Genomic DNA, 27,268 nt, shown 5'->3' with positions numbered 1-27,268 from the left:
TCTAAAAATATGATCCGAACTGAGTAAGGGAAACAGACTTCATACGAACAAAAGCTTGTTTAAGTATTTTTAGGAATGATTAAGAATTGTACTAAATAATTATAGTACTGAACATTTTTTGTTAATATATCTTTATTTATTGAATATGCTTGTTCAGTGCAGAACTTTAAAACTAAACAAGTTCAAGGTTATAGTTGAGGCTGTTCAGTGATGCGTTGCTCATTCCATTTTAAGTGGGTTTGAATATAGGACTATATTGTAGCAAGGCATTAGCGAATGAATTTGGATAATTACGGTTGATTTAAGGTTCATAGTTCTTTCTGCTGTCCTCTACTTCTCTCTTTACCTTAAGAATAGCTTGAAATTGATGATAATTTCTTTTGAGAATATATAATTAATATTTCGATTTCTCTGAGCAAGTAAAGTGTAAGTACCACTGCTGCCACAAAAAAATAAATACAATTTTACGAAAGAATTATTGTTTTATTTTTCTCTCAGCACTCGAATACAATTTACAAATGTAAAAAAAAAATTATGTATAGATGTATATAATTATGGTATATATATACGAAATACAGCGTTACTTAAAGGTCTATATTTTTGGTATTTTATGAAAAAAGACAAAATGGCATATAAATGCGGCTTAACTTTACACTTTTTTTTATGAAAAATCGCTTATCACTTATACATTTTCCAACACACTCCTTCATTTATCTGAGTCTACACCCACATCGAGGAAGCTATCAATTAAACGCATAGCATTACGTGGCAGCAAACGTCTAATTTTCTCCAAATACAAATAATCACGTGGAATACTGGCGTGCTCTAGGCTGGTGCGTTGTGCGCGAATAATGCTCGCTGCCGCGTCTGTGGGCTTGACCAGTTTAAAGAGGCTGGGGAAGCGGTAGCGTGGACGCTTGCAGAGACCGGTATCGACCATGTATGGATAGATGGTGGTAAATTTAATCTAAAAACATTAATGGAGAAAGACAGTTTGTAAAACATAAAAAAAAAATAAATCAATTGTGAAGAGAAAATTGAATACTCACATTATTCTGTGGGTTCTTGTGTCGCAATTCTTCGCTCAGCGCCTGAAAGGAGTTCAAAATTAAAAGCGTGGTTTAGAAGCTGTTATTCTTTGGCGAAATAAGCCCGTTGATGGCTTATCTTCTGCTACTTACCTCCATTAGACCGCGCACAGCGAATTTTGTACCACAATAAGGCACCAAGTTTGGCAGCCCGAAGAGACCAGCGCACGATGACAAAGCGACAAAGTGACCTTCGTTGCGGGCCAACATATCTGGGAGAAAGGCTTGAATGATCTGAAAGAAAAAGTAAAAATTTATATTTATATAAATTTATAAATTTATAAATTTTTTACGAAGTTCTTGTAGGACTGAATATTTCTGAGGTTGAGGGCATCCGAGTTGAATGTTCTTGGTCGGAAGTCCCGACCGTTGTGAGAACGGCGGTGGCTACGGACGGAGTCACTTTCATATTATGCATATTTGTGGAAGTTTCAACATGCTTTAAGCCTTAACGGAGCAATGGTTTGTTTATGAGAAGCCGCGACTTAGCTTGAATTAAATCATCTTTATTTTTACTACAATTGAAAGCTGGTCTACAAACAGCATGGCGATAATCGAACTCTCTCTTTTACTCTGTAAGCTGTCGAACTACATATAAAAAACGCAGTGATCGTTTTTTCTGATCTTGAAAAATACTCGGCGAAAGTTTGGAACTTTTTCGAACCTTTGTTCTAAAGGATCTTTACCTTTATGACGAATATACATTATTCAGAAGGAAAGATAGGAACGTTGTAGGCAATATCCTAAGAAATCAGTCAAATTCATACACAAAGACCACCCTTACGGGTCCATGCAAAAGGCAAGAAGCTGGTGAGGCTGCAGAGCAAAAAGAACACAACTGATTTATGCCATCTACTCGACAATATTATCAATCCAACGACACTTTCGTAGAACGCACCTTTAGAGACACTTGCTTAACACTGAACAGTACCCCGGGATATTCAAGAGTATACAGCAAACCGACTAGATGTCTAACTTGCAAACGAAACGGCTGAGTTTGCTCATGAAACTGATATATTCGGAATATATTTACTATGGGATCTGGATGAACTCAAACTTCTACATTTATCAAAAATTGATAGGTCTTTAGACAATCTCGGCTGCAGCAAATTTCAATTTCTTAAATTAAAGAAAGTTGGTCGGAAGAAAAACTTAAAAATCGTTTTAAATTCGTTTTTAAGAACAGTTGCAATTTTTGGAGACTATTTTTTCCACTTTAATTTTTTTATATGGTAGATACTCTTATATATTTACTTACCCAGAAATGCGCCAGCACATTAATTTCGTACATAGTTCTAATCTCAGTTTCGGTGTGTTCAAGAATTGGATGACAGGGCATAATACCAGCATTATTTACAATAATATTGATAAAGCCATGCTCTTTCTTGACCTTCTCAGCCAAGGCGTTGATCGCATCACGTTTCGTAACATCGCATCTTTAAAAAGGAAGACATTTACATCTAAATAAAGGCATTTTAAATGTAAACAAATCTAAACTCACGTATAAGCGTACGCCTCCCCACCGTAAGCTTTGATGTCCTTGACTGTCTGCTGATTTGCTTCCTCATTCACATCCCAGCAGATGAGCTTAGCGCCAAGTGCGCTGTACTGCAGCGCGAGCTCCTTGCCAATGCCATGTCCGGTGCCGGTGATCAGTACAGTTTGACCTTTGACATCGACTTCTTGTGGCACAAATGTCTTAACTATCGACTCGATTATCGCAACCCAGAACTTGAATATCAGCAGTGCTATATCTAACACCAAGGTGACTATATTGTAAATATCAATGTTGTTTTTATTGTTATTGCTGTTAGTGCTGCCGGCGCTATTGGCGCTGCGGAGAGGAGAAAGAAAACGATTTACTGTAATAACTTTGTATGCAATTAATGTGTTTAAGTAATTAAGATACATAATAGAAATGTGTTTGAAAAGTGAAAATGTAAATAATAGTAACCATTAAGTAAATAATAAAGTCTTTATGGCATTAAGCTGACTTTGATCAGCCACATATTAGTTGTCAATTAACATAGGAGACAATGTATTAACTTAAAACAGAAAACAGGGTTATCGGTTGTGCTTCGAAATTGCAAATTTTAGTTAAAATAATTCCTGTTCATTAATATAGTAGCAAGAGTGTTTGATATTTTTTAACTATGCCAGTGTAACCTCCACAGAGCTTCCTGCAGACTTTGATTGATATATAGCGCGTAGTACATATATCAGTAGCAGTTTTGTTTTTTACTGTTGACTTTTGTATTAGAAAAATAACGCGCTTATTATCAAAAGTTGTGCATTCAATAACCAGTTTTTGATCTGATATAAAAAATTAAAATTCTTCGCAAATTTTTTTTCTAAATGCTGCCATTTTGTCAACTTTTAATTTTTTTCTACCGTATGTTCAGACAATATATTCTAGAAAGCATTTTTTTGGATTTTACCCACGGTTAAGGCCCCTGCAGCAGTAGATATTAGAAGTAGTTCGAAAACTATAAATATTTTGTCTTCAGACCTATAAACCTTTATAGTGCCATAACTAAACACTAAATTTTGTCGTAAAAATCTAATTTGGCACAGGAAATGGCAGTAGCAAGGGGCATCTGTGGGTAAAAAATTTAGAAAAAGTGGGAGTGGCCAAACCCTTCACTTAGTTAAAAAACCGCGATCAAAATTGGACGATGGGCGTGGAGCCGCCCACTTTTAGGTGAAAACACATATCTTGAGCTTCGACCAACCGATTTTGACAAAGTTTAGTTCGTGACATTCTTTACACATCTCTATGCCACAGTGCGAAAATTGGCGATATAAATTCAAAGCAATTTTAAATTCCATCTGATTATTTTCTTCGAGTGCATAAATTGAGAACCAATCAATATAACGGTATATAATGGTATACAACTTTGCACGAAAATTGTCCAAATCCAGCAAAAACTGTTCAAACGGTTGAGTACCGATATGATATGGACTCTAGTCCCTACAGTCGACTTTTGATCGACTGTTATCGGTCAATGTGTGAGATATATTTATATAATTGAAATTTTGGGATAATCTTCCCTGGCACTGGCATATCTATATGTCAAAAATGAGTTGAATCGGGTTAATACTTCTCTGAGCCCCCATATACCTAATACATATAAAGATTTTCGAACTTTGATGACTTCATACCGCATATATCGGCCTATATGTGAGTGAAATGAAAATGAGAGAGCGTGTTTTGCTCATCTGTTATGAGTATTTTTGTGCCTAAAATGGATAAAATTTTTGGTTTCACCCGAACTTAGCTCTTCCTCACTATATCATTTTAATTTTTTTTTATAATTTCTATAAGTTCCCAAAAGTAGTTTTTTTAGGTTGTAACACAAGTTGTGTCTCTGCATTTGGTTTTTCAACACGTTGGCTAGCCTTTTGAACATTATATAATCCGCTTGAGTTTACTACACAATATACTATATATATTATAGTTGTATATGACAAATGGACTGCATCTTTTCTAACCTAACGTAACTAAAGCAAATGAGTTTTAGCATAAAGTATATTAGGAAATGAACATTAATCGTTAATCGCATTAAAAGCCTGTGAAAACTGTTTTTGTTTTACAATAAATGTGACTATACAAAGTAATCCCATTTCTCATTGAATTTTGTTATTAAATGCTGTAAATAAATATTTGTTTGTTATTATTTGCCAACTACTCTTGTTTATCTTTAATACGAGATAGACTAGTGTTTAGCAACTAAGCGTCAGTTTATCCGCTTTGCGTCTGTAAGTATTGCCAGAGGAAGTAGGAAGTTTGAAGCTTGCGGCTTATATGATACATAACTGCTAGAGGCTTATGAGCTTAGCCGGCAAAATATATTTAATTATTAAATTATTTTTTATTATCTCAGAATCATCACCAATTTAATTTCTGGTTATTTAAGCAAGTCTACTTATCAAAAATCCACTTCTTAGATCAGTGAATGCACATATGTATTTATAATTGTTTAAAAACAATAAAATAAAAGTAGTAATAATTTTTATTAAACCACTTTTTCCTCATTTTACAATTTTATAAAAAATCAAGGACTTTGCTTAGTGACTTACAAAAAAAAAAAACTTTTAAAAGCAATTAAATTTTAAACACTCATAATATTTACATGTAGCTTGTCATTTAAGATTTAACAGCTTTATTATTGTTGTAGTAAAACTGACAACCTTTCTTTAATTCTAGACTTATATCTTTTAATCACACACGGAATCATTTACTGTTAACCTTTGGCTTTCGTTATTAAATCGAGTCAATTAACTTGTTTCACTTCAAAATTGCCGCGCAAGCGCATGAAGGTACCAAGTGGTGCGGTTCATTGAGCACGCGACTGACTCATTTAAAGCAGCAGCAAAATATGAAAAATTATATAATAATTATTTTTGAACATACATACATTTGTAGCTTATGTCGTGTACTTACCATATAACCCTAAAGATAAATTGAACGCTTTTTAGTTAGTTGTGTTTGTATGTTCAACCTAACACTGACTGATGTTAAGGCTAACTGTCCCAATATGAAAACATAGTAGAAATAATTTGTGTTTGAAAAATGTTAGTAAACCAACTTTAGTCATTGTAAACGTCACAATTTCACATCTGTATTGGGCATGTCGCTTTGATACTTTGGCAGATTGAGGTCTTGCTAACGAACTAGATAACTTGGAAATATGTTTTCAACTACATAATGTAATAGAGAATCTCAGTAAAAAAATATTGGACTGGAATTGTGATTCTTGTACGCTCTCATTTAAATTTGTATCAAATAAATATATATGCGATTAGGAGGACTCTCTTTCAAAAGCATCGTAAAATCTAACCGGACTGACAATATTTTTCAGTGAAGTGTATGAATGATCGCTTTATCTCAGAAGTGTGATTCCAAAGCTTAAGATCGTCTTAATGCGAAAATTTTGAAGAACCTTTTTTATGCATTATCGGATAAAATACACTGTAATAAACATTCTTTCATATTTTGAAATCGAAGCTCAAATTATTACGGTCGCTACAGCGTTTCTTGTAGAAAGGAAACAGAGTGGACAACACTGCAACTTCAATCGTTAAACGCTTTTTTCTCAGAATGGTGCTTTTTAAAACAGTTTCCACTTTCAAAGAAAGAGTTTTGAAGATATTTGTTTCCAATTTGAAGAGAACATTTTTAACGTTATTCGCTATCGCGCCTTCGAAAATGTTTTTATTATCGTATTAAATTTTACGACACCTCAAAAATATTGTCTTAAATTTTCATGACGATCCGAGTAATAGCCTCGCGTTTTTTCGAAACTGTGTTTTTAAGGTCGGTTGGCAAGATGTCTCGGGAACTCCTTCGTCCAAGTTCTAAGTAAGGGTTTTAATTAAAACACGTATTTTTTTTCATTTTATATGATTCTGTAAGAAGTTATCCTGCCAACGCGGGCGCATCTTTTTTCTGAGGAGTCACCGGAAAAGGCGTCTTAATGGCGGATTTTACAATTTCTTTCCCCAAAAAATTTCAGACTTTCATTACTAATAGTGTAGTATGTTTGTGACAATAAAAAATTCTGATAAAATATTTCATTTTTATATGAGAAAAGAATTTTGAAAGAAGGCAATTTTTTACTCGAGGAAACCCAAGTAACCCATTAATAATTATTCACCTTTTCATAAGAAATAACTAAATTTAAAAAATTAATTAATTAAAAATTAAATTTTCAGCTGTTTAATTAGCCAAATCTACATTTTTTAGGTTGGCAACACCAATGAAACTTCGACTGACAATAGTTGAAGTTTGTATTACCAAAAAAGAGTTGGATTGAGCTGAAGTACTATTGTTTCAACTTCTATTAAACTGAGTGGACTTGAAAACAGTAATGTTGCTACAAATCAAGCAACTGTGTTTAGCAAGAATATTTGTAATTTGAATAAATATATTTACAGACATATATTAAATATAATAGCTTTATTAACAATAATTTCGACTGGAAAACATACAAGTATATAAGTATGTGTATGTATAAGTATAATCGTATGTGCATTTATGCATGCCAGTTTGCGCCTGCGTACTGCACATACAAACGTATATCACATACAACTGTTGCTGCTACTGCTCCGGTTCATCAAGCAGCAACAATTTCGTTTCGTATTATTAGTTATAAAATAAAAGTGATAAAAGTAATAATGGGTAATTGGAAACTGTATGCTAAAAGGGAAGGGGTTTCCAATGTCAATGCTAGTGATTAGTGCTTTGTTAGATAACTGTAATTTCGCGCTAAAATCGCATTGAACTTGAACTAAAGCCACATGTACATACTTATATATGTAAGCAATTGTAGCCATTGGACCCGGCAAGTGAAGGCTATGCGTGGATCTAATTACAAGTTATCGATTTATAATTACTTAGAAGTACATACAAATAAGTTATACATATGTGCCATAAGTACGTACATCCGTATATGTATAACGCAATAAATACTTCGATAATTATTACACAATTATTAGATCATAGCAATATCTACTGAAAGCTTGTCGCAAAAATATTAAGTGAATATAGATTACATAATAAAGTGTTCAGTGGTATACACAATTTATTTTAGTTGAGTATTTTGTACCCCTATAAGCTCTTTCGGTCTAATTGCTCACATTTTTATAGCAATGGAGCACTTCATACATTCTATTCCAGCACCAAACAGATATCAAAAATCAACTCGCTGTAACTGATAAGAAACTGTGCACCTCCCGTCAAAATCTCTCAAATGTCACGACTTCTGAACTCAGAAATGCATTTCCCTATATATATTCTCGTATGAAAACAATTATTAGCGATAAGGTATTCATATCAGCACTGATAGGGTCGTTATTACTGGAATTCTACTCCATGTGTAATACTAAATAATAGCTCTGTTATAATGAGTAATAGTTAATTTGAAATAAATTGTATGTATATGTACACTCTTAGTTTGTATATATGTATTATACATCTATCTACATTGTGACAAAAAAGTACCCCGATATTGTAAATAAAATGCAAAATTTTTAATAATTCATCAATATTTATTTTATCCTTTTAGATGTAATACACTTATGCCAACGATTTTTCTAGTCCTCGAATCACTTTTCACTTTTAAGGATGACCTTCAACTCCCTCAGTGAATTTTGTTTTATCTCTTCGATCGACTGAAAACGGGCTTCACGGTGCGGAAATTTCAGTTTGGGGAACAAGAAAAAATCACACAGAGCCAAACCCGGTGAATACGGTGGTTGATCGATGGTATTCATTTGGCTTTAAATTCGATCACAATCGTGGCTCGATGTGATGGTGCATTTTTATCGTGTAAAATCTTGTCCTTCCACAATTCCGACCGTTTTTGACGAATGTTCTCACGCAAACGCCTCAATATGGCCAAATATAAATTCTGATTGACCGTCTGTCTCTCCGGAACAAATTCATGATACAACAAACCACGAATATCGTAAAAAAACAATGAGTATTACCTTGAGTTTTGAGCGGATTTGGCTTGGTTTGCATACCGAATATCCACCAAAATCAAAACGAACTCGCGATAGATGTCAAGCTCTCTTGCCATCTCTCTAACATTTGTCTGACGATCAAGCACCATATTCTTCACTTGTTTAATATTTTCATCAATTGAAGAGATCGAGGGTCGTCTAGAACGAGTATTCAACGATCCTTCGACCGCCTTTGAAGGCTTTGTACCGCTTGTAGGCTTGTGTTCTTGATAAAACTGAATAAACATAAACATTTTCCCATATTCGCAACGAGTTCGCACACGAAATTTGGTTAGAAATACAGAATCTGAAAGAAATTATTTATTCAATATTTTTATCCATTAAGAACATACCTACCACTTAGCAAAATACATTTCTTAGAAATATTATTTACCCGTGGAATTTAATGAAAATTTCCGGGTGCTTTTTTCTCACAGTATATATATTTTTTTTTTACTATCCTAGGTATTCATTTATTATGTTTTTTTTACTCTCATATAATAAGCTTTCCCTTTTTGCTCTTATCAGTAGTGATAGTGTTTTTAAGAATTGAAACAAAGGAACTGAACGAAATGTAATTTATGACAGGGTGGAGTAGATAATTTGAAGTTATTTGTCGATTTCAACTTTGAGCCTAATAAAAAACACTAATTCAGGCTAAGCGTCTATATAATGCTAATCTGACTGATTATCTGAAAAGTTATTTAACTCTTGATTGCAAGTAATCAATATAATAAACTGGTAGGATTTAGGAACACAAAGCCTTTTTAAGCTTGCGTGCATATGTAGTTCAAAGGTTCTTTCATAATTTTTTAAAATATCGGTTAACTCTCGATGGCTAGATTGATAAAAATGTAAGATATAAAGTCAAGCGGATGTTTGAGGATCTGAATATTAGGTTTATGGAGACTAGAGGAAGTATTGCCCTAATTTTATTCATATTTAGCAAGGAGATAAATTGTTATTAGAAAGTGGTACTTTCTTAATTTCATTAAGATTACTACACATTGGCCGATAGAAGCAGTATAAAGTCAACAGCATGTTAGAAAATACTTATTTTAGGTATATTTTTGGGAAATATTGACACCATTTTACTAATTTTTGGCTAAAAAGCATGCTATCATCACAAAAATATGTTACCGGAATTTCAAAACTAGATCTCACATATTGGCTGATATCTTCTTTTTCTTTTTTATTGGATATGATATTGCATAAAAATCAGCAAGATGAATTGCTGTCTGGGCCTATGAAGAGTTATGTTATGATTTCGAAATTTTTTGGACGTTAAATGTAATTCTTTGGGAGCGCTATTTGTACAAAGTTTTATTCTGAAAACTTCATTGATATTTGATTTGAATACTGTAAATGAAATAATCAGACTGAAATTAAAAGATTGTTCTATGAGAAGTTGGCGTGAAGGTCTTCGGATTTTACCCAATTTCGGAGAGTATAATAGTCAAGTAGTTCCTAAGATATAAAATTTCACCTAAAGGTGGGCGGTGCCACAGTCATCGTTCTATTTTTATATCACCTTGGTAAACATAGGAAATCATGATTGGCGTAAAAGTATGTTAGCTACATCTATACTAATGGCTCGAAAATGGAGAATAGAGTTGGTGCGGGAATATACTGTCCAGAGTTAGGCATAAGGTAACCATTTAAGCTGCCGGACCACTGAAGTATATTTCCTTAGGTCTTAGGTCTTTGCTATTACGATAGCAGCGCAGCTGGCCTCTAATGCATCTGCAAGACAATGCCAGAGTGAACGTCTATGTAGACAGCCAAACAGCAATCAAGGCCAGAAATATTTTGGAAAGCAGAGCAGCAGTGGAAAGTGTTGCGAAACGTAAGCAACTTCACTTCTACTGGGCATCGAGGGCAACGAAATAGTGGACGAGATTGCCAAGAATGGTGTGCGAATAACATCCATAAACTTAATAAAGTAATGTGCAAAACGGTGGATCGGAAGTACACAAAATTCCTATTGACACTGGATGGAAGAGACTGTAGGAACAAGGTTATCGTTATATGGGGAGTAGGCGTGGTTATCATCTGATTTTATCAATTTCCACAATGTATAAAAAAAGTTCCAGCAGATCTTCTCCTCAGTAAGTTACGTCCATTTATCCAAAAGGGTTACGCAAATATATATATTAAGCCATTTATGCGATGGGGCCACGCCCACTTTTACAAAATGTTTATCCTACAGATGTCCTTTGCTACTGTGATCTCTTGATTTCACTCGCAATTAAACTCGTCTCGTCAACCTGATCATTTATATATACATAACTCCATACCTATCTCGATTGGTATCGCCTAAAATACAAACAACTGTTGGGTGAACAAAACTATTAGACTCTGTTGCAACATGTTGCGGGAGTATAAATATACTTGATCTAATTTTAAGCACTCCACGGCACACCCACACATACATACATATTTGTGTATTTTGAAATAATAATTTATTATTCACGCCATTAGACACAATTTGCAACTGTTTGGATTCTCAAGTTATTAGTATTTACATTATAGTTTCGTATACAATTGCTCATACCACTCGAACACCGGTCACTGGCGTTAATAACACTCATACGCCCTGGACACTATTCCACATAACATCAAACATACACTCACTCACCTCACAGAATTCGACGGCTGCACCATTTTAAATGCACAAATTGTAATCACAAATTATAGTTCGAACGTCAAGGATTATAAGATACCACGTGTCCTTCTTATTTGTTTGCACTTTCGCTAGATCAGAGCAACAATAAACCGTAACCGGCCGATTCAGAATTCCAACTGAAAATCTAGAAATGCGCGCACCGCTCACACACACCAAATTAAAGCCACAAACGCCACATATTTATCTATATATATACAGTTCAGTTGCGCTCGGGCAGCGGCCGCTCGCAGCGCTGTCGGCGTGGCTGTCGCGTCGTTCTACAATCACATAACTCACTGTCGGCGTGTAGTTAGAATAAGTCAGACATTACGCATTGCTGGCCAGCACATTGGCGCTATAAACATTTATATATTTCTGTGTGTGAGTGTAGACGAGGCAGCGCTGCCGGCGTGTTGCGCGCACTGTCAGAGAAACAAAGCAAAAACTATTTAAAATTTAAATGTTTTATGTGCGCACACACATATGTATGTATGTACATACAGTTATGTATATATTTGTGTACTATTTAGCGCGCATAGGCGATACTCTACTTTTAGCTTTTTGTCAAGGCGGTGTTTTCTAATCGGAACGCACAAGTTTATTAGTTGCTGATAAAGCCGGCAACAAACCGATAGGGCTACAACAGATGAGTGTATGTATATGTGTAACGGTATATGAATTATTTCTATTTTTTCACATAAATGTATAAATAAGTAAAATTATATGCTGAAATGTTTTCGCCGGTTGGCAAAGAAGTACCTAATGTATTGATAGACGATCGGAAAGACACGTAGGCGCAGAGATAAGAGTTGCGAACTGTGTATTTGTGGACGCTAGTAACTTGCAGTGCACTTTGTCAACAAATATTTGAAATATTATTCAAATATTTGAAATATAATCAATATTTTTTTGGATGCTTCATTCTTGATGACTCATTAGTAAAATTGTACTTTGTATACAAACGATCATGCCACTGTAGGAGCTTTTTGAGGATTATCACCAATTTTGAAATGGTTCCAAAGAGCGATAATTCTATGGGAACAATGTATTTACATAACTGCGGAGACGAACTATAAAGCACGCACGCAAAAAAGAGAAGACATGTTTTACACATCTTTAAGATCACTCAACAGAAAAGTAGACAAGAAAGACATATGTAAGTCTCAAAGGGTAGTCGAAAAAGTCTTTTCGCATTTTGTCAATGGATGTTGTTCCAATCGTATATCTTCAGTCACTTTGTGACATACCATATAGTGTTGGAAAGGTAAGCTTCATTTAACCAAAAAAAAAAGAATTCGGGGAAGTTGAAAAAAAGTTACAAATGTTCAAAAATGAGTGAAAACAATGAAGAATTCGCTTTATTTTGAAATTTTTGAATAAAAAAGGGAAGAATGCTACGCAAGCCACCAATAAAATTTGTGAAATTTACGGAGACGATGCTGTATCAGTTCATATAGCACAACAATGGCTCGCTCGTTTCCGTGCTGCAAATTTCGATTTACACTGAGAAAGTTTTACACTGATGGAATAATGTTCTCCGAGTGAAATCGTGCTAAGACACGAATAAGTGCCATAAGTTTCTAAAATAGTATGAGACTATAAAATTATGCTGAAAATAAAACTATTTTAATCACAAAATTGTATTAAGAAGAATATTTATTCAATATGGTGTTAATGTTGCCGGAGAACTTTCTTTGGAAAAAGTATCCATACATAAGATAAAAAAATAAACTACATTATCTGGCAAATTTTCTCGAAATCTTCTTGTTCTGTATTGGCTTAGACACCGCTTACGCAGTTATAGCCGAGTTCACTAGAGCGCGCCAGTCGTTTCTTCTCTTCGCAATGTGGCGCCAATTGGAGCGAAGCCAGGTCCTTCTCCACTTGCTCTTTCCAACAGAGTGGATGTCTTTCTTTTCTTTCCCCGGCGAGTACTGCGTCGAATATTTTCGGAGCTGAATTTTTTTAATCCACTCGGATGACATGACCTAGCCATTGTCTTTTGATTCGCTGAACTATGCCAATTTCGTCGTATATCTCATTCAGGTCATCATTGCATCGACTACAGTATTTGCCGTTGCCAATGCGCAAAAGACCATAAATCTTCCGCAGAACTTTTCTCTCGAAAACTCGTAACGTTGACTCATCAGTTGTTGTCATCGTCCATGCCTCTGAATCATGAGGAATTTGTAGAGTTTGGTCTTTGTTCGTCGAGAGAGGACTTTACTTCTCAAATGCCTACTTAGTCTGAAGTAGCACTTGTTGGCAAGAGTTATTCTGCGTTGGATTTCGAGGTTGATATTTCTGTTAATATTGGTTATAAGATAGAAGAAATTAACTACGACAGTGACGTGGGAGCCTAGTCGCGAGTGCGACGACTGTTTGTTTGATGACAGGAGATATTTCTTCTTACCCTCGTTCACTGCCAGATCCATTTGCTTTGCTTTATTATCCAGTCTAAAGATGAGCGGATATTGAGATCAATATCATCGGTGATCGCCAGTAGCTGTTCATTCTTATAAAAAATTGTACTTTCTATGTACATTCAGCTCGAATTATTCTCTCTAGCAGTAGATTGAAAAAGCCGCTCGATAGGGAGTCGCCTTATCTGAAACCTCATTTGGTATCGAACGGCTCGGAAAGATGCTTCCTGATCCTTACGGAGCTTTTCCTATTATTAAATGTCAGTTTAGCCAGCCGTATTCCGACATCTCGTATTCAGACAGCTCGGCATAAAAGCATCTCCTTTTCGTGCTATTAAAAGCAGCTTTTAAATCGACGAACTGGTGGTGTTTGTCGATCCTTTTCTCAAGGGTCTATTTCAAGACTTGTCACTGATAAGTTCCGATAGATACTCACAATGTCAACCTTCCTACCAATCTAAAACTAAACAAAAATTTTTCTTGAATAATGTCGCAATGTCTGGTTTTACAGAAAACTTGTAAAAACAATTTTTCGCGAAATTGAGACTGCCTAAAAAAATTGCACAGCTTCTTTTTACTGTTTCCAATTTTTTTAAAAATAGTAAAAATATAAGTTTTGTGATATGGATAGACAAGTCTATAAGGAAGACTTTTTAAAAATTTCAGATAAAACGGTTCAATAGAGCATCGTGGGTATCGTTTTGAATACTACAGTTTCGAGAAAAACGCGTTTAAAGTTTTGCGTAAAGTCTTTTGTTCATTTATTTCCATCCGAACCCGAATATCACCGAAAATAATAATAATTGGATAATATCCTCTTGTAGACATATTCTTGAATAGTTATAGTTTATTTCTATACTAGAATATCTTCCAAAAAGCATAAATAAACATTATCTAACGATATGTTTTCTGCGCTTCGAACATACAACCAACAGATTGTTAGTCATGCACTAATACGCTCTGGTGAGCGCCTATATTCCATAGAATTTGAGTGACAAAATTGAATGGTGAACACCATAACCACTTTTTAATAACAGTAAACGACCTGCATCACCATTTAATAGCAAGCAATATAAATAGTTTACCGCACACGTTACACACAAGTGCACAAATAAACATATAAGTCATACATATACATATGTAAATATATGATAACTGATACGTTGTTCGTGCCTTATTTTGTTTGTAAATTGAATCTGGTTTGATGCAGCAACAAATCATTCGGTTTTCTTCTTTGTTTTTATTTTATAACTTTTTCGTTTGTTGTTGTTGGAGAAAAAACAATTGGCCAGTAATCCAAGCGTTCAAAGTCCCTTTCGTTGCTCATTCTAGGTACACATGCACACATGTACCGGCGAAATTAATTCCGAAACAAATTGATGTGACGCTTATTTTGATTGTTTTGATGAAAATGATGATGATCAGGAAGAACAAAAACAACAATAACAATAAGGCAGTGAAACTATGACATAAAGTTTACTTTCACAATCGCCGGCGACACCTCAAGCTCTGCTTACAAGCGCCTCGAGAATGTTGAAGTGCACCAATTTGTTGTCACAAATGATCAGATGGATGGGTGGGTGTGTGTATATTAATCGGCCTAAGTATGCAAAACAATATTTAAGGTATGATATTTGAGGTATGATAAGTTGTTCTGAATATTTCAGAACTGGCAATAGGGGCGTGAACTTGCAACATTTGATTCACAAAGATACATATAAACAAAAAAAGTTATACATTTACATATGTATATGTATCTGTACAAGTATATTTACATATCTGCAGGTGCACGTGCCCACTGGCACCGTGTACTATATGCGCGAAGTGGCAATAATTTCAATTTCCATTTACATTCACATTTTAATAAAGCCATAAAAAAAGAGATAAAAACAAATAATTCATGCTTGCCGCTTTGTTGTGCTCATATTCTTACATAAATTACATATACAAATGTATATGTCTGTAAAGTATATAGTAAGTGTGTCGGCGTGTTTGTACCGCACACCCTGACGTGTTGATCTGCGAACTGTTGATCTCCGTTGAGTGCGCCACTTTGTTCACATGTAGCAATAACTAGTTGAATATTTATACTGCTGTTGGTGTGTGTTGCGGCTGGCCCCGCTGAAACACAAGCTTATTACCTTGCATGACGCATGCAACAATGTCGCCTTTCATCGGGGCTGAATGAGTATGCATAACTGTTGATGACACAGGTGAACCTTTTGGCTACTGGCGACCTTTTTGGCGTCTGGCAGTTTGGTTGTTTAAAGTAGGCTCAAATTTAACGAATTTTTTTGTTAACAATAGCAATGAAAACTTCTCTGAGATATAATATTCTACAATTTGCATTGTAAGTGATACGCAAGGGAAGGACTTGTTCGATATTTCTGAAGCTCGGAAATTTGCATCATAAAGTAAAAATAATTTTTAAATTTTCAATTAAATTTTTTAATTTTTTTTTTTAAATTTTTGATTCTGGTGCGAAGAAAATCCACAAATTATTCATGAACAACCATTACATTCATCTAAATTGACAATTTGGTGTGATTTTTGGGTTTTTGGATTTATCGGTTCGTTCTTCATTCGAAATGATGCTGGTGTAACCATTACTGTCAATCTAGAGCGGCATAGATCGATGATAACCCCCTCTTTATGGCCGCTATTGGAAAAAGTTGATCTTGACAACATCTGGTTCCAACAAGACGGGAATACGCACCCCACAGCACGTGAAATAAACAAATAATTGCGAGAAAAGTTTGGAGATTCGATTATTGTACGAAATTGTGATATTGAAGGGCCTCCAAAAAGTTGTCATTTAACACTACATTTGAGTTTCCTTAACAGTTTGTGTGTGTATTTTGAAAAGTGATCGTATCAGTGTTATTGGAAAACCCTGTATTTTCGATTTGATGATAAATACGTAGGTTGCTTATTATATTTATTTTATATTTTTGAATTGTTTGAAGCACTGTTGCCACGTCGAAAGTCAAAAAAAAAAAAATAATTGCGCTAAAATGCTTGTAATTTAATTCCAAGTTTTGACAGAGATGAATATTTGAAATTTCGTTTTGACTGTTTATAACATCATAAATGTTGGAAAATGCCAAAATATAAAAAACAACCTACATAGTCTGAACTGAACTGGTTTTTCTCTGTTTTGTTAAGATTTCTTTTCACCTAGTCTAACCTAAGCTATAGAAAAAAACCTGCAGACTGCTTGAGCTGTGATGAAGTGAAAGCAAGTAGGCGAATTTCTAAAATTGTATGGCCTTCTGAAGCTTGTTAAGACAGTTCTGAGGTCATTAGGGCTGTATCTCAACAGAGGATAACGCTGTGCCTTAATTGATTCCCCGTAGCAGAGCGAATTCGTGGAGTGATTAGAACTGGATGAACCTCAAAAATTTACAAAAAAAATTGCCAACGGAAGCTTTAGATCGAGTCCTTATCATATCACATAGAGTTTCTATTAACAGACCGTCTATTGAAAGTGCACCACATAGCCGCGGCAGCAGGCATATCCAAAGTCCACGTTAGTCATATTATGCATGAAATATTGGTGGATAGAAAGTTGTCGCAACGTTTCAACACAGTCCGATAGAATCTCTGTGACCACCGACGGAACAGGAATCTATTAGAACACACTAGACACCAAGGAGCAGTCGAAAAAGTGGACTAGTGTTCAACCACGTAAAAAACTAAGGCTGTCCTACTGGTCAAAAAAGAAGTGGGCACCCCTTTCTTGAGTTTCCAACCTGCGATCACGTGGTTATATTACGTCCATTTAACACCAGAAACAAACGGAAAGACCATACACATTTTTCTTACAGAGTGGACCTGGCTTTTCACCTTATTGTTCTCTTTTTATACCCTGCATAAAGTATATTAAATTTGCTACGAATTTTGTAGGACTCAGAAGCAAATGCCCCAGAATCTATAAAATATATATGTGTAAAGCATCAGCATAATGAACTTAGTCGATTTAAGCATGTCCGTTTGTCAGTACATACGCAAACTAGTCACTCAGTTTCCGAGATATCGATCGGAACCGCTGAGATCAGACCACTATTGCTTATAGCAGCCGTTCGAACTGATCGGAATCAATCAATAGAATATTTTTGTATTTTACGAGATATCTTCAGGAAATTTGGCAATAATGCAATCTCCGAAGATCTGATCAATACATTGTATTTGTGAAGGGTATTTTATCAGTTATATACATATAACCACCGAAGTTTTTTCTTATTTGCTTCTCCAATAAAACAAGTTTCACAAAAAGTTCTAACATTCTGAATGAGTTATTATTCTATACTCTAGCATTTTCTACCTTCTCTAACCCTAGTAATAGTCTCAGCTAATAGTTTCGTTTACATTTCTTCTTATATTATTAAATATTTGTATATATTTAAACTTGATTAATATAATAGAACTGGAAATTTATATTTGTAATGTTGAAAAAAATGAAACAGTGGCCGTCTCAGATGGTAAGCATTGTCCAAAGGCTTGCAACAGCAAGGGTTCGGCCTCAAGAGTGCCCATAAAATCCTCTATTGAAACCTAAAAACCATAAAACTATTATAATTTTTTGTATAATTTGATTTAAATATATTTCGAAACAAACTTTAATCACAAACAAAAAATGGAATATATAAAAAACATTATAATTTTTTTTAATAAATTGATAGTATTAATTATTTTTAATACAAATTACCTTGCCATCCTTGTCCAAATCGAATTTTTTCAACACAATCTCTACCAAATCCTTAACACCCTCATCGGGATCTTCATCCTGTGGTTGTTTGATAAGACAATTACGCAATAGTGTAAACATCTCGTCCTTCGTAATGAACCCATCGCTATTCAAATCATAGACGCGAAAGCAAAAGTGTGCGCGCTCGGCTAATGAGCCACGTAAGAATATCGACAAGCCAGTTAACCAACCCTCCAAACGTAATGGTAGGCCCTCGTGAGCACGATCCCAACAAGAAAAAATGCGCTCCATGAGAATTTCTTCTGTTACAATATCGAATGTGCTGTGCAGCAGTTCGCGGAACACAACGCGATCAATGCCCTGTGGGTGTTGAGAATAAGTATATGGGAATACATAAAATAAAGTATATTTACTGTAATTATTGAATTTAAAATTTAAAAAATTCGATGCATTAAATTATTTTTTTTTAATATTTCTAATCATTTTGTGCACATTTTTACCTCCACTGTTGCATGCGGTTTTACTATTGCCGCACTGGAGCTACCAGTGGCTAATGCTTTTGCTGAATATTGACAATTTGATATGAGTTTGCGATAGATTCGACACAAAGCGTCGACCTCAGCTCTGAAAATAATTAAATAAAAAATATAATAAAATTTTAATAAAAAGTAATCAAAATTAAAAAAAAAATGTAATAGAGATTTATCAAAATATTTGTAGGTAAAATCTTAAATCAGATTAGTTTCAATGAAGTCTATCGAAGGTTTTTTGGTTGAAAATTCGTACAAAAGTTGCTCATACGCTATGTATCTTCAATTTAAAGCAAAGTCTTTCAATTATAAGGAATCATTTATCATATATATAGCTGAGCTTGAAAAGAATTATTAAAAAATGTATAAATAGTAAAAAATAATGATAATACAATCCGCGATATGGATGCTCATTTTAGGTCTGACTATATTTCATGTTCAAGTCAAATAGAAAAAGGTAACATCTCAAAGTATTTTGTCTCCAAGGTTATATTTCGATTTTAAGTTATATAATATTATAAAAACCTAATTGAGGGGTATTAAATCATGCGAAATAATTCTAAAAACAACACATTCTTTCCCGTTTTTTTAAATACTTAAAGGTAGATCCATTTCAAGGTTCTTTACTTTTTTAAAGAAAAAACACAGAAACTTTAAATTCAATGGTGAATGTTTATTATAATTCGAAAAAATATTCTTCAGCATTTATTTTTTGAACATTATGTTTTTCAAATCTTGGCCGCGGCTACGTATCAGATGGTCCATCCGTTAAGTCAAGTATTCGATGACTCGTTCAAGCATTCTGAATGGTAACTGGCGATGACAAGCGTGATGTTTTGCTCCAAGGTCTCAATCGAAGCGGGATTGTTTGTATAGAATTTAGGCGTTACATATCCTTATAGGAAAAAGTCTAACGGTGTGATATCACACGATCTTGGTGGTCAATCGACCGGCCCGAAACGTGAAAAAATCTGCTCAGCCAAGTGTTCTGTCAATAAATCCATTGATTGTGTGTTGTGTGGGAAGTGGCACCATTTTTGAAGAAGTATTGAGTGATGCTTTCACTAGCCCACAAACCCTTCCAAACCGTATTTTTTTCTGGATGAAATGGCAGATCTTGAATCTCTTCAGGTTGCTCTTTGTCCCAAATGCCGCAATTTTGCTTGTTTGCATACCCATTAAACCAGAAATGATTAGGCCCATTTGAACTAAATTTGGCTCGAAAACGTCGGACCTTTTTCGAACTTTTCAAGTACGCTCAAGAGGCCAATTATGGTGGCCATAAGTTGAGCAAAGCGAACGAGAACACATTCTTTACAGAACATGAATTGTCGTAATAAAGTTGAACGATTTGTAAACGTTGTTAAGACGTAAGTCTTTCCGTGATGCAATGCCAAACAATACTAAAAAAAAAAATAACATAACAGCGTGATCTGTTAAAAAAATGCTATTTAAAAAAGTACCTCTATTTGATCAGTGTACGGTAATTAAATAAGAGGGAAGTTTTATTTTAAACTTTCAGTTGGTTATAACTTATTCTAGACGTCGCGTCATGGAGCTTATGAGAGAATGTTCATAGGCCGTTCAATGTTATGCAGCCCCTTAATTATCTAACATCTTTAAAGAGGAGGATCACAGCTGAAGACTTGTATATTATTATCCAATATTTTTACTGGAATTAAAACAGAGCTTAGAGTTCGCCACTCGAGGTTGGAAATATACGTATATCGAAAGTTCTTTAGTTTTCTGCGACCCATGTATATGTAACTGTGTTATCCTGCTGAAAATGAATAATTAAGATTGACAAAACTTTCGGCGAAAGTTATCAAAACTTGATACAACAACTACACATAATACTCCGAGTCTGTTTTGGTAGAAATCAAGCAAAAGGCAGATGTTTTTCTATAATTTAAGCCTCCAAAGTTTCGTCTTATTGGATTTTTCTTGGGAGATAATTTAGCTTTTCATTATTTGTCGTAAATTATTTTTTTTTCTGAAAAAATAACACTTTCTCATTCTTTATTTTAAAATCTCCGATCAGTGGGGTCCTTTATGCTCGTTCGTTCGTTTCCATAGCAATAACCCAATTTAATAAAATTGTCTACGACTCATGCAGATCTTTTGATACGTCTGGACATTTCGCGACAACCACTCATCTTGTTATACTTAAATTTTTTTTCTGCAACTGTTACTTGTTTTCCGCGCGCCATTCTTAATAAAAAAAAAAACAAAGCATAAAAAATTCTTATACTAAAAAAATATAAAAAATCTGGCAAAATTCCCTTTGCTCAATTTTTTCCACTTGCTTATACAGACATTTTAAGTTTTCAATTGAAATACTTTTATTGCCTTATTATAAACAAAATAATAATTATGGCTGTATATCCGTGTCGACGAGGCGTATACGTTACTTCTTCACTACTAATTGCACTAATTTAAAGTTACTCATACGACATGTAGCACTCAAGCCGTTTCACTTCCTGGTAATAAAGACAAAAAAATTGTGTTTTTATTCATTATACACCATAACTTCTCTTAAAAAAACAACCGTTATACAATAATAATTATGCACTTGCACTCACTTGGTGAACTTTGTCTTTTTTCGCAAATTCTCCAACAATTTCGGATTAATTTTGCCGCTCAACTCGTCCATCTTGCGCTGGCGACGTCGTCTATTTGTCTGTTTGGCGCGCATTTGTGCATTGTAGGAGTTGCGTTTGTTGCTCGCCAGAAACGCGGTGATGGTCCTCAGTATACATTTGCTGGTAAGCAATGCTGACTTCTCCTTGCCCGCCGAGACGCCTGACTTTTCCTTAGCCGCCGCTTGTGGCTCAGCGGTTTGTGTGCGTCGTGCCGCACCGTTGCTGTTGCAGTTGCCATTGCCAGTGGCACCACCATTGCCACCTCCAGCTGCCACCTTCACACCTGAAGCTGTTTTCGTTACCACTGCCGGAGTGAAAAACAACAGAAGAGACAATAAAAAATATTACAAAGACTACATTTATGCACATGCTTATGTCGCAAGTGAAAATATGAGTAAAACAAGTAATAGAAAAAGGTAACAATCGCATAAAAATATACAACAACAATACCAAATACCGAGAAAATGAGCGTCAATCATGCAATAATGACAGCAGACAGCAGACAACAAATCGTTTACAATAAAAACCAAAACTCAGGCTTTACCACACACTCCACAACACATGCATGCAACGGGTATGCATATTTCGAATTTCATATTGTATCGCTATTTGTGCATGATTGATATCTAACTTCCTTTATGGCAGAGTCTCGTCAGCCTGCAAATTCCTGCCTAATCAACATACTAACTGCCTCACAGTCCGTCTTCATACCTACATACACTCGTATGTGCATTGTCTGTCTGCCTAACGGTTAAATATATGCCTGCTACTTTGAAGTCGCTTTGCTCCTCTTTCAAATAGCATGCTAATTCTCCGTATGAAGACATTTGTATAGCGTGACTGTTGAATGCCAGCAGAAGTAAATGATTTTATTAACTGGTGCGCTCACACCTCTCCGCCAACCGTTGACATATGTTTGTATTCAATGCATTCCATATGCAGCTCTGCGCTCTCACAGCTAGACGGCCAACTGCCACCTAAAAGTATGCATTGCGAGTGCTTGGATAATGCTATTAATTTGTTGATTCCATACCAAAAAAGGAAAAAAAAAAAAAACCATTTAGCATATGCATACGAAGGTATTTGTATATATGATTGTTTGTATGTACACAAACACATATGATGCCTTCGGTGTGGTTGCCAACAATGTTGTTGTGTACAAAAAACCCATTCCTTGAAATGTAAATTTTCTGCAGACATATGCTTTTATTATTAGGGTAATTCGTTTTCACAACAAAAAAAATACTGATATATATTGGGTAGTCGAAAAAAGTTTTCGTACTTCTAATCAAACTTCAACTTATTTTTTTATATTTATAAAAATAAATAAATAAACGAATATGTTCCATTTTGGATATAATCGCGTAAGCGGTGTCTACGCCAATAAAGAAGAAGAAGTTTCATTTGTGTCGACCACTTTTTGCTTTGCCACTAGAGACATTTTTCCATCAATGCAAAACTTTCATCAGCGTCAATCGAAATTTCCAGAACGGAAGCGAGCGAACTTTTATTATGGTACACGAACTGATACAGCATCGTCTCCGTTAACTTCACAAATTTCATTAGTGTCTTGCTTGGCATACTGCACTTTTTTAAACAAAAATTTAAAAATGTAGAGAATTTCTACATTATTTTCAAATTTTTTCGAACAGCTGTAACTTTTTTCAACTTCCCCGAATTAACGCTTAAATGAAGCTTAAAATCTCACCTTTCCAACTCTCTATGGTATGACACAATGTGATTGGTAGCACCGGATATATACATATATATTGACAAAATACGAAAAGACTTTTTCGACTACCCAATATATAATGAAATAGTTTTTAATAGTTGCCGCACAATTTTTATATTTTTTCAGTTAATTTTTAATGATTTTAGCATTTTTGAAATCATAAATTTGTAACGAAAATCTGTTTTTATATAAATATGTTTTATATTCATTAAAAATGAAGCTTATGAAACAATCTATTGTACATGCACATATTCACTCTCAAGCTACCATAGACTACCTTGCAGCACCTTCACTAAACTTAACTAATTTCTGGGCGTTTACTCCTTACATATTTACACATATGTAACACACATTCTAATACTTAGTTTTTATGAAACTCACTAGCACCACTTTGCTCATACGTTTAAGTGTTTGGTTTCATGCTGTCATAGTTTCGAAACTTCACTTGCAGCCTTAACACCATCGCCTGGTGGCAGGCATAACAATCTAGGTTCAGTAAAACTTTTTCATTTGCCGTTTTTTCTGCGACTAATTTCAGCCAAAGGAGAATTGTGCTATCAACAGTCGGTGTGAACAGCAATCGGAAGTGGTGTTGTGTTTTGGTAAATGGCGTTTTGTCAAATTGGCTCAGGAGTGTGTGAATTAATTAGCGAACTTTAACAATTAATTAAATCATATGAAAACTTCTGTGAAATTTGTGTATGTGTGTGCAATCACAGACATTGTATGCTATATTTAAACTAAAATGTGTGAGAAAGTAACTCATTACTGTTACATATAAATTTATTTGATTTTCTACATGAAGTAGAAGGAAATAAATATTATATTAGTAAATATGTAGATATTAAATTGTGCGGAAATATTGTTTACAGTTACATGGGTTTTATGATAACATTTGGTTAATAAAATCGAAATTCATACGCAAAACTAAAAGTAAAAGTACCAATTCTGCTCTACTGTGCAGTAGTATGGCTGACAGGCGTACGGAAATCCATCTCCCCGAAGCCAATGGAAAGGGTATAGAGACCTGCTGAGCTGTGCATAACGGGAGCTTGAAGAACAACTCCAACGGGTGCTCTTGAACTGGTACTAAACCTGTAACCCAGAGACCTCTTGGCTGATAGCTGCGCAGCAAAATCAGCGGGACGACTACTGACTGCAGGAGTATTTACATATAGAATCTGGCGGAATTCTGGCTATAGAATGGCGGTTGGGCAAACACCGACTACCTGATTCCACTATTCAACAGGGAAGGAATGTTCAAAGTAAGCCTAGAAAAGGATGGCTGGCGTAAAGATATGTTAGCTACGCGCAACACTCTGCACATCTACACTTATGGCTCGAAAATGGACGATGGAGCGGGTGCGGTGTCCAGAGTTAGGCATAAGGCAACCTTTTAAGTTGCCAGACCACTGCCGTATATTTCAAGCTGCAGTCTTTGCTATTGTGAAAGCCGCGAAACTGGCCTCTCATGCACCTGCAGCAATTCCAGAGTCAAAATCTACGTAGCCAAGCGGATATCAAGGCAGTATCCTCGTATCGCATATCGTTCTGAAGTGGAAGCAGAGCAGCAGTGGAAAGTGTTGTCAGAAGGAAGCAACTTCACTTCTACTGGGTGTTAGGCCACAAAGGCATATAGGGCAATAAAATAGTGAACGCGACTGCCAAGGATGGTCGACGGCTAACACCCAAAAACGAGATGCTGTCTGGTGGTAACACATGCCCGCAGAAGGGTGCAGACTGCAAGAATTGTCTAGAGCAAGGCACCAGGGAAAGAATGGATCATCTCTTGTATACTTGTTCCGGATTGGCAAGATTACGCTGTAAGCATCTAAGGTCCCTACGGTATGATACACTGGAGGAGGTATCGATAGTGCGGTATCAGAGCCTGTTAAAATTCGTTTCAAGCGCGGGCATACTAAAGGATGACTACTCCTCTTGGACTTAGCGACTGAACTTCATCTGGTATTTCAAAGGACCAAAATGGTCTATGCGTGGCTTAACCTAACCAAACCTAAAAGTAAAAGTAAAATTATTTTTTACTTAATTTTTTTTTATTTTTTTTTTTCATGGTGTTTTGTAAATACATATGTATGAATATTTAGTTCCAATATGAGCAGTGACGCTGTGGCGTATACGTTACAGATTTATCAACAACTATTCGGACTAATTAAAAGTTACTCATACGCCACGTGATTCAGTCACACACAAATAAGGAACGTTTCTGCTAATACTGGAAGAATATTTTGGTTTTTTAATTGAAAAAAATATTGAATTGAAGTTGGTTATATTGAATTAAATTGTATTAATGCGTAACTAACTGAAAATATCGCCATACAGAAACTAAAATTGATTCAGTGGTTTTCTTTATATTAGACAGAACCTCACCCATTATATACTATGTATACATATATCACTAATTAATAGGATTTTATTGCATACTATTATTGGCATGGTATGGAAATGCAAATCCATATATTTACCGTAAGCTTTCGTTCCATTTACTAAAGAACCAAATAGATAGTATTTGGTTTGTCTATCGGAAAGGATGGAAAACTATTTTTTTAGTAATAACTACGCATGCTGATTCTGACGAAAATGTGTGTGAAAAATATAATACAAATTTAAAGACTGAAATTGAAGTTTTCTTTCAAGCAGATGACCAGAAACCACGCATTCACTAGTAATACCTTTAGGCCTGATTCATATACAACTTTTGCTTAACTTTACTTCCGACATTTGCTTTGACAGATAAGTTCATTGTAAGTTTTTATATAGTTTTATTCATATCGTGGTGATGAAAAGAGAATCGAAGCAGAATGTTGCTCAACTCTTAATTTTTTACGCTTTGCCAAGGAACAATCGCTACAAATGCACTTTCTGTGCTTCATTTGACATATCCTTTGCTTTCTTTTGCTTTTGCACTAGTTCTTTTCGCAAGAAAATGCTTATCAGTTGTCAGTACCGTCGATATCGGACCGCTATTGAATATAGCTGTCATACAAACGGGTTACCTAAATGAAATCTTTGTATGGAAAACTGGCTTATTTGATAAAATATCTTCAAGCAAATTGCTCAGATCGAAGCACTATAGAATATAGTTGCCATTAGCAAGCAAGCAACGAGTTATCCGTGGGATAGTTTTACATATATTTGTTTTTAGATGGACCTGTGAAAGGAATTATTGCTTCCATGCACTTGAAGTTCATGTGTTACCTTGTTTGCGTTGAATTGAACTTTTTTTTTTGGTAAATTCCTTAGTTCACATTCATACAATAATTCCTTAGTTCACTTAAACAATTAAAAAAAAAATAAATAAATTCAATTTTTCTCACATTAAAATAACCTATAATTCACAGGAATATAATAATCATTTCGCAGAAAATTCTGGTATAAAATCCGATGTCACTTTAGCATACATAAAGTATTAACTTGTCTATTAGTTTTTTAACAATTTCACCAAACTTACCCATTTTTCGTAATACGATATTTCACAAAAATTCCTCTACATTCCACTACATCAAAGCGCAAACCTACTTTTGTTGCAAAATAAACAAAGTTTTCCGGTTTCCATGGAAATTTTATGCAAAAACAGCTCGCAAAAGTAATGTTAACTTTGGCAAGTAGGACAAATTTTTCCACATTACTCGATATGCTTCGTTAAAGCGACTACCGATGCAATGATGGAGCATAGTTGTTGTTCCTGCGCTGCCTCTGCTATGTTATTGACAAAACAAAATGTTTCCACAACTAACTAGTCTCTCACAAATATTTATTGTATATATACATATGTATGTAAATAAACACAAACTTTCCAGTAGCTTTGGCATTCAGCGCTTTATTCAGCTATGGTTCTCTCAAGTTGAATAAGTGCTGAAAGCCAAATGCATGAATAGTCTTGTAAATGCAGCCCAAATTTTATGATGTTCTTACCAGTTAACATTAATCACACTTAGAGATCTGCCAGCTTGTGG

At 34.9% G+C, this 27,268-nt stretch overlaps 2 protein-coding genes across 2 annotated transcripts; both read right to left on the bottom strand.

The window, feature by feature from the left end:
- Positions 1 to 462: 462 nt before the first annotated feature.
- LOC105224134 (estradiol 17-beta-dehydrogenase 11) lies at positions 463 to 11,439 on the bottom strand. The gene is made up of 6 exons (XM_011202123.4): positions 11,233 to 11,439; positions 2,590 to 2,922; positions 2,347 to 2,524; positions 1,182 to 1,322; positions 1,050 to 1,091; positions 463 to 967 (listed from the first exon to the last, which is right to left on the bottom strand). Exons 1-6 carry the CDS (start codon positions 11,256 to 11,258, stop codon positions 707 to 709), a joined length of 981 nt encoding a protein of 326 aa, XP_011200425.2. The 5' UTR covers positions 11,259 to 11,439; the 3' UTR covers positions 463 to 706.
- Positions 11,440 to 18,040: 6,601 nt separating this feature from the next.
- LOC105224152 (calaxin) lies at positions 18,041 to 26,899 on the bottom strand. Its single transcript, XM_011202148.3, has 5 exons — positions 26,764 to 26,899; positions 21,503 to 21,866; positions 18,891 to 19,014; positions 18,391 to 18,750; positions 18,041 to 18,236 (listed from the first exon to the last, which is right to left on the bottom strand). The coding sequence occupies exons 1-5, from the start codon at positions 26,765 to 26,767 to the stop codon at positions 18,117 to 18,119; spliced, it is 972 nt and encodes a 323-aa protein (XP_011200450.2). The 5' UTR covers positions 26,768 to 26,899; the 3' UTR covers positions 18,041 to 18,116.
- Positions 26,900 to 27,268: the final 369 nt, after the last annotated feature.

The sequence above is a fragment of the Bactrocera dorsalis genome, chromosome 4 (genome assembly GCF_023373825.1).
Source record: "Bactrocera dorsalis isolate Fly_Bdor chromosome 4, ASM2337382v1, whole genome shotgun sequence".
NCBI classification, from domain to species: Eukaryota; Metazoa; Arthropoda; class Insecta; order Diptera; family Tephritidae; genus Bactrocera; species Bactrocera dorsalis.
The sequence above is the reverse complement of the archived record's forward strand: the minus strand, read 5'-3'. Positions and strand labels throughout refer to the sequence as shown.

Excerpts from the sequence above, each read along its gene's own strand:
- LOC105224152 (XM_011202148.3), bottom strand. Across the intron at positions 19,015-21,502 it reads AAAAAGACAAAGTTCACCAA|AGCTGAGGTCGACGCTTTGT; the intron begins GTGAGTGCAAGT and ends AATTATTTTCAG. Across the intron at positions 18,751-18,890 it reads AACCGCATGCAACAGTGGAG|GGCATTGATCGCGTTGTGTT; the intron begins GTAAAAATGTGC and ends CAACACCCACAG.
- LOC105224134 (XM_011202123.4), bottom strand. The coding sequence starts at position 11,258 with ATGGTGCAGCCGTCGAATTCTGTGAG. Across the intron at positions 2,923-11,232 it reads CAGCCGTCGAATTCTGTGAG|CGCCAATAGCGCCGGCAGCA; the intron begins GTGAGTGAGTGT and ends TCCTCTCCGCAG. Across the intron at positions 968-1,049 it reads ACAAGAACCCACAGAATAAT|ATTAAATTTACCACCATCTA; the intron begins GTGAGTATTCAA and ends TAATGTTTTTAG.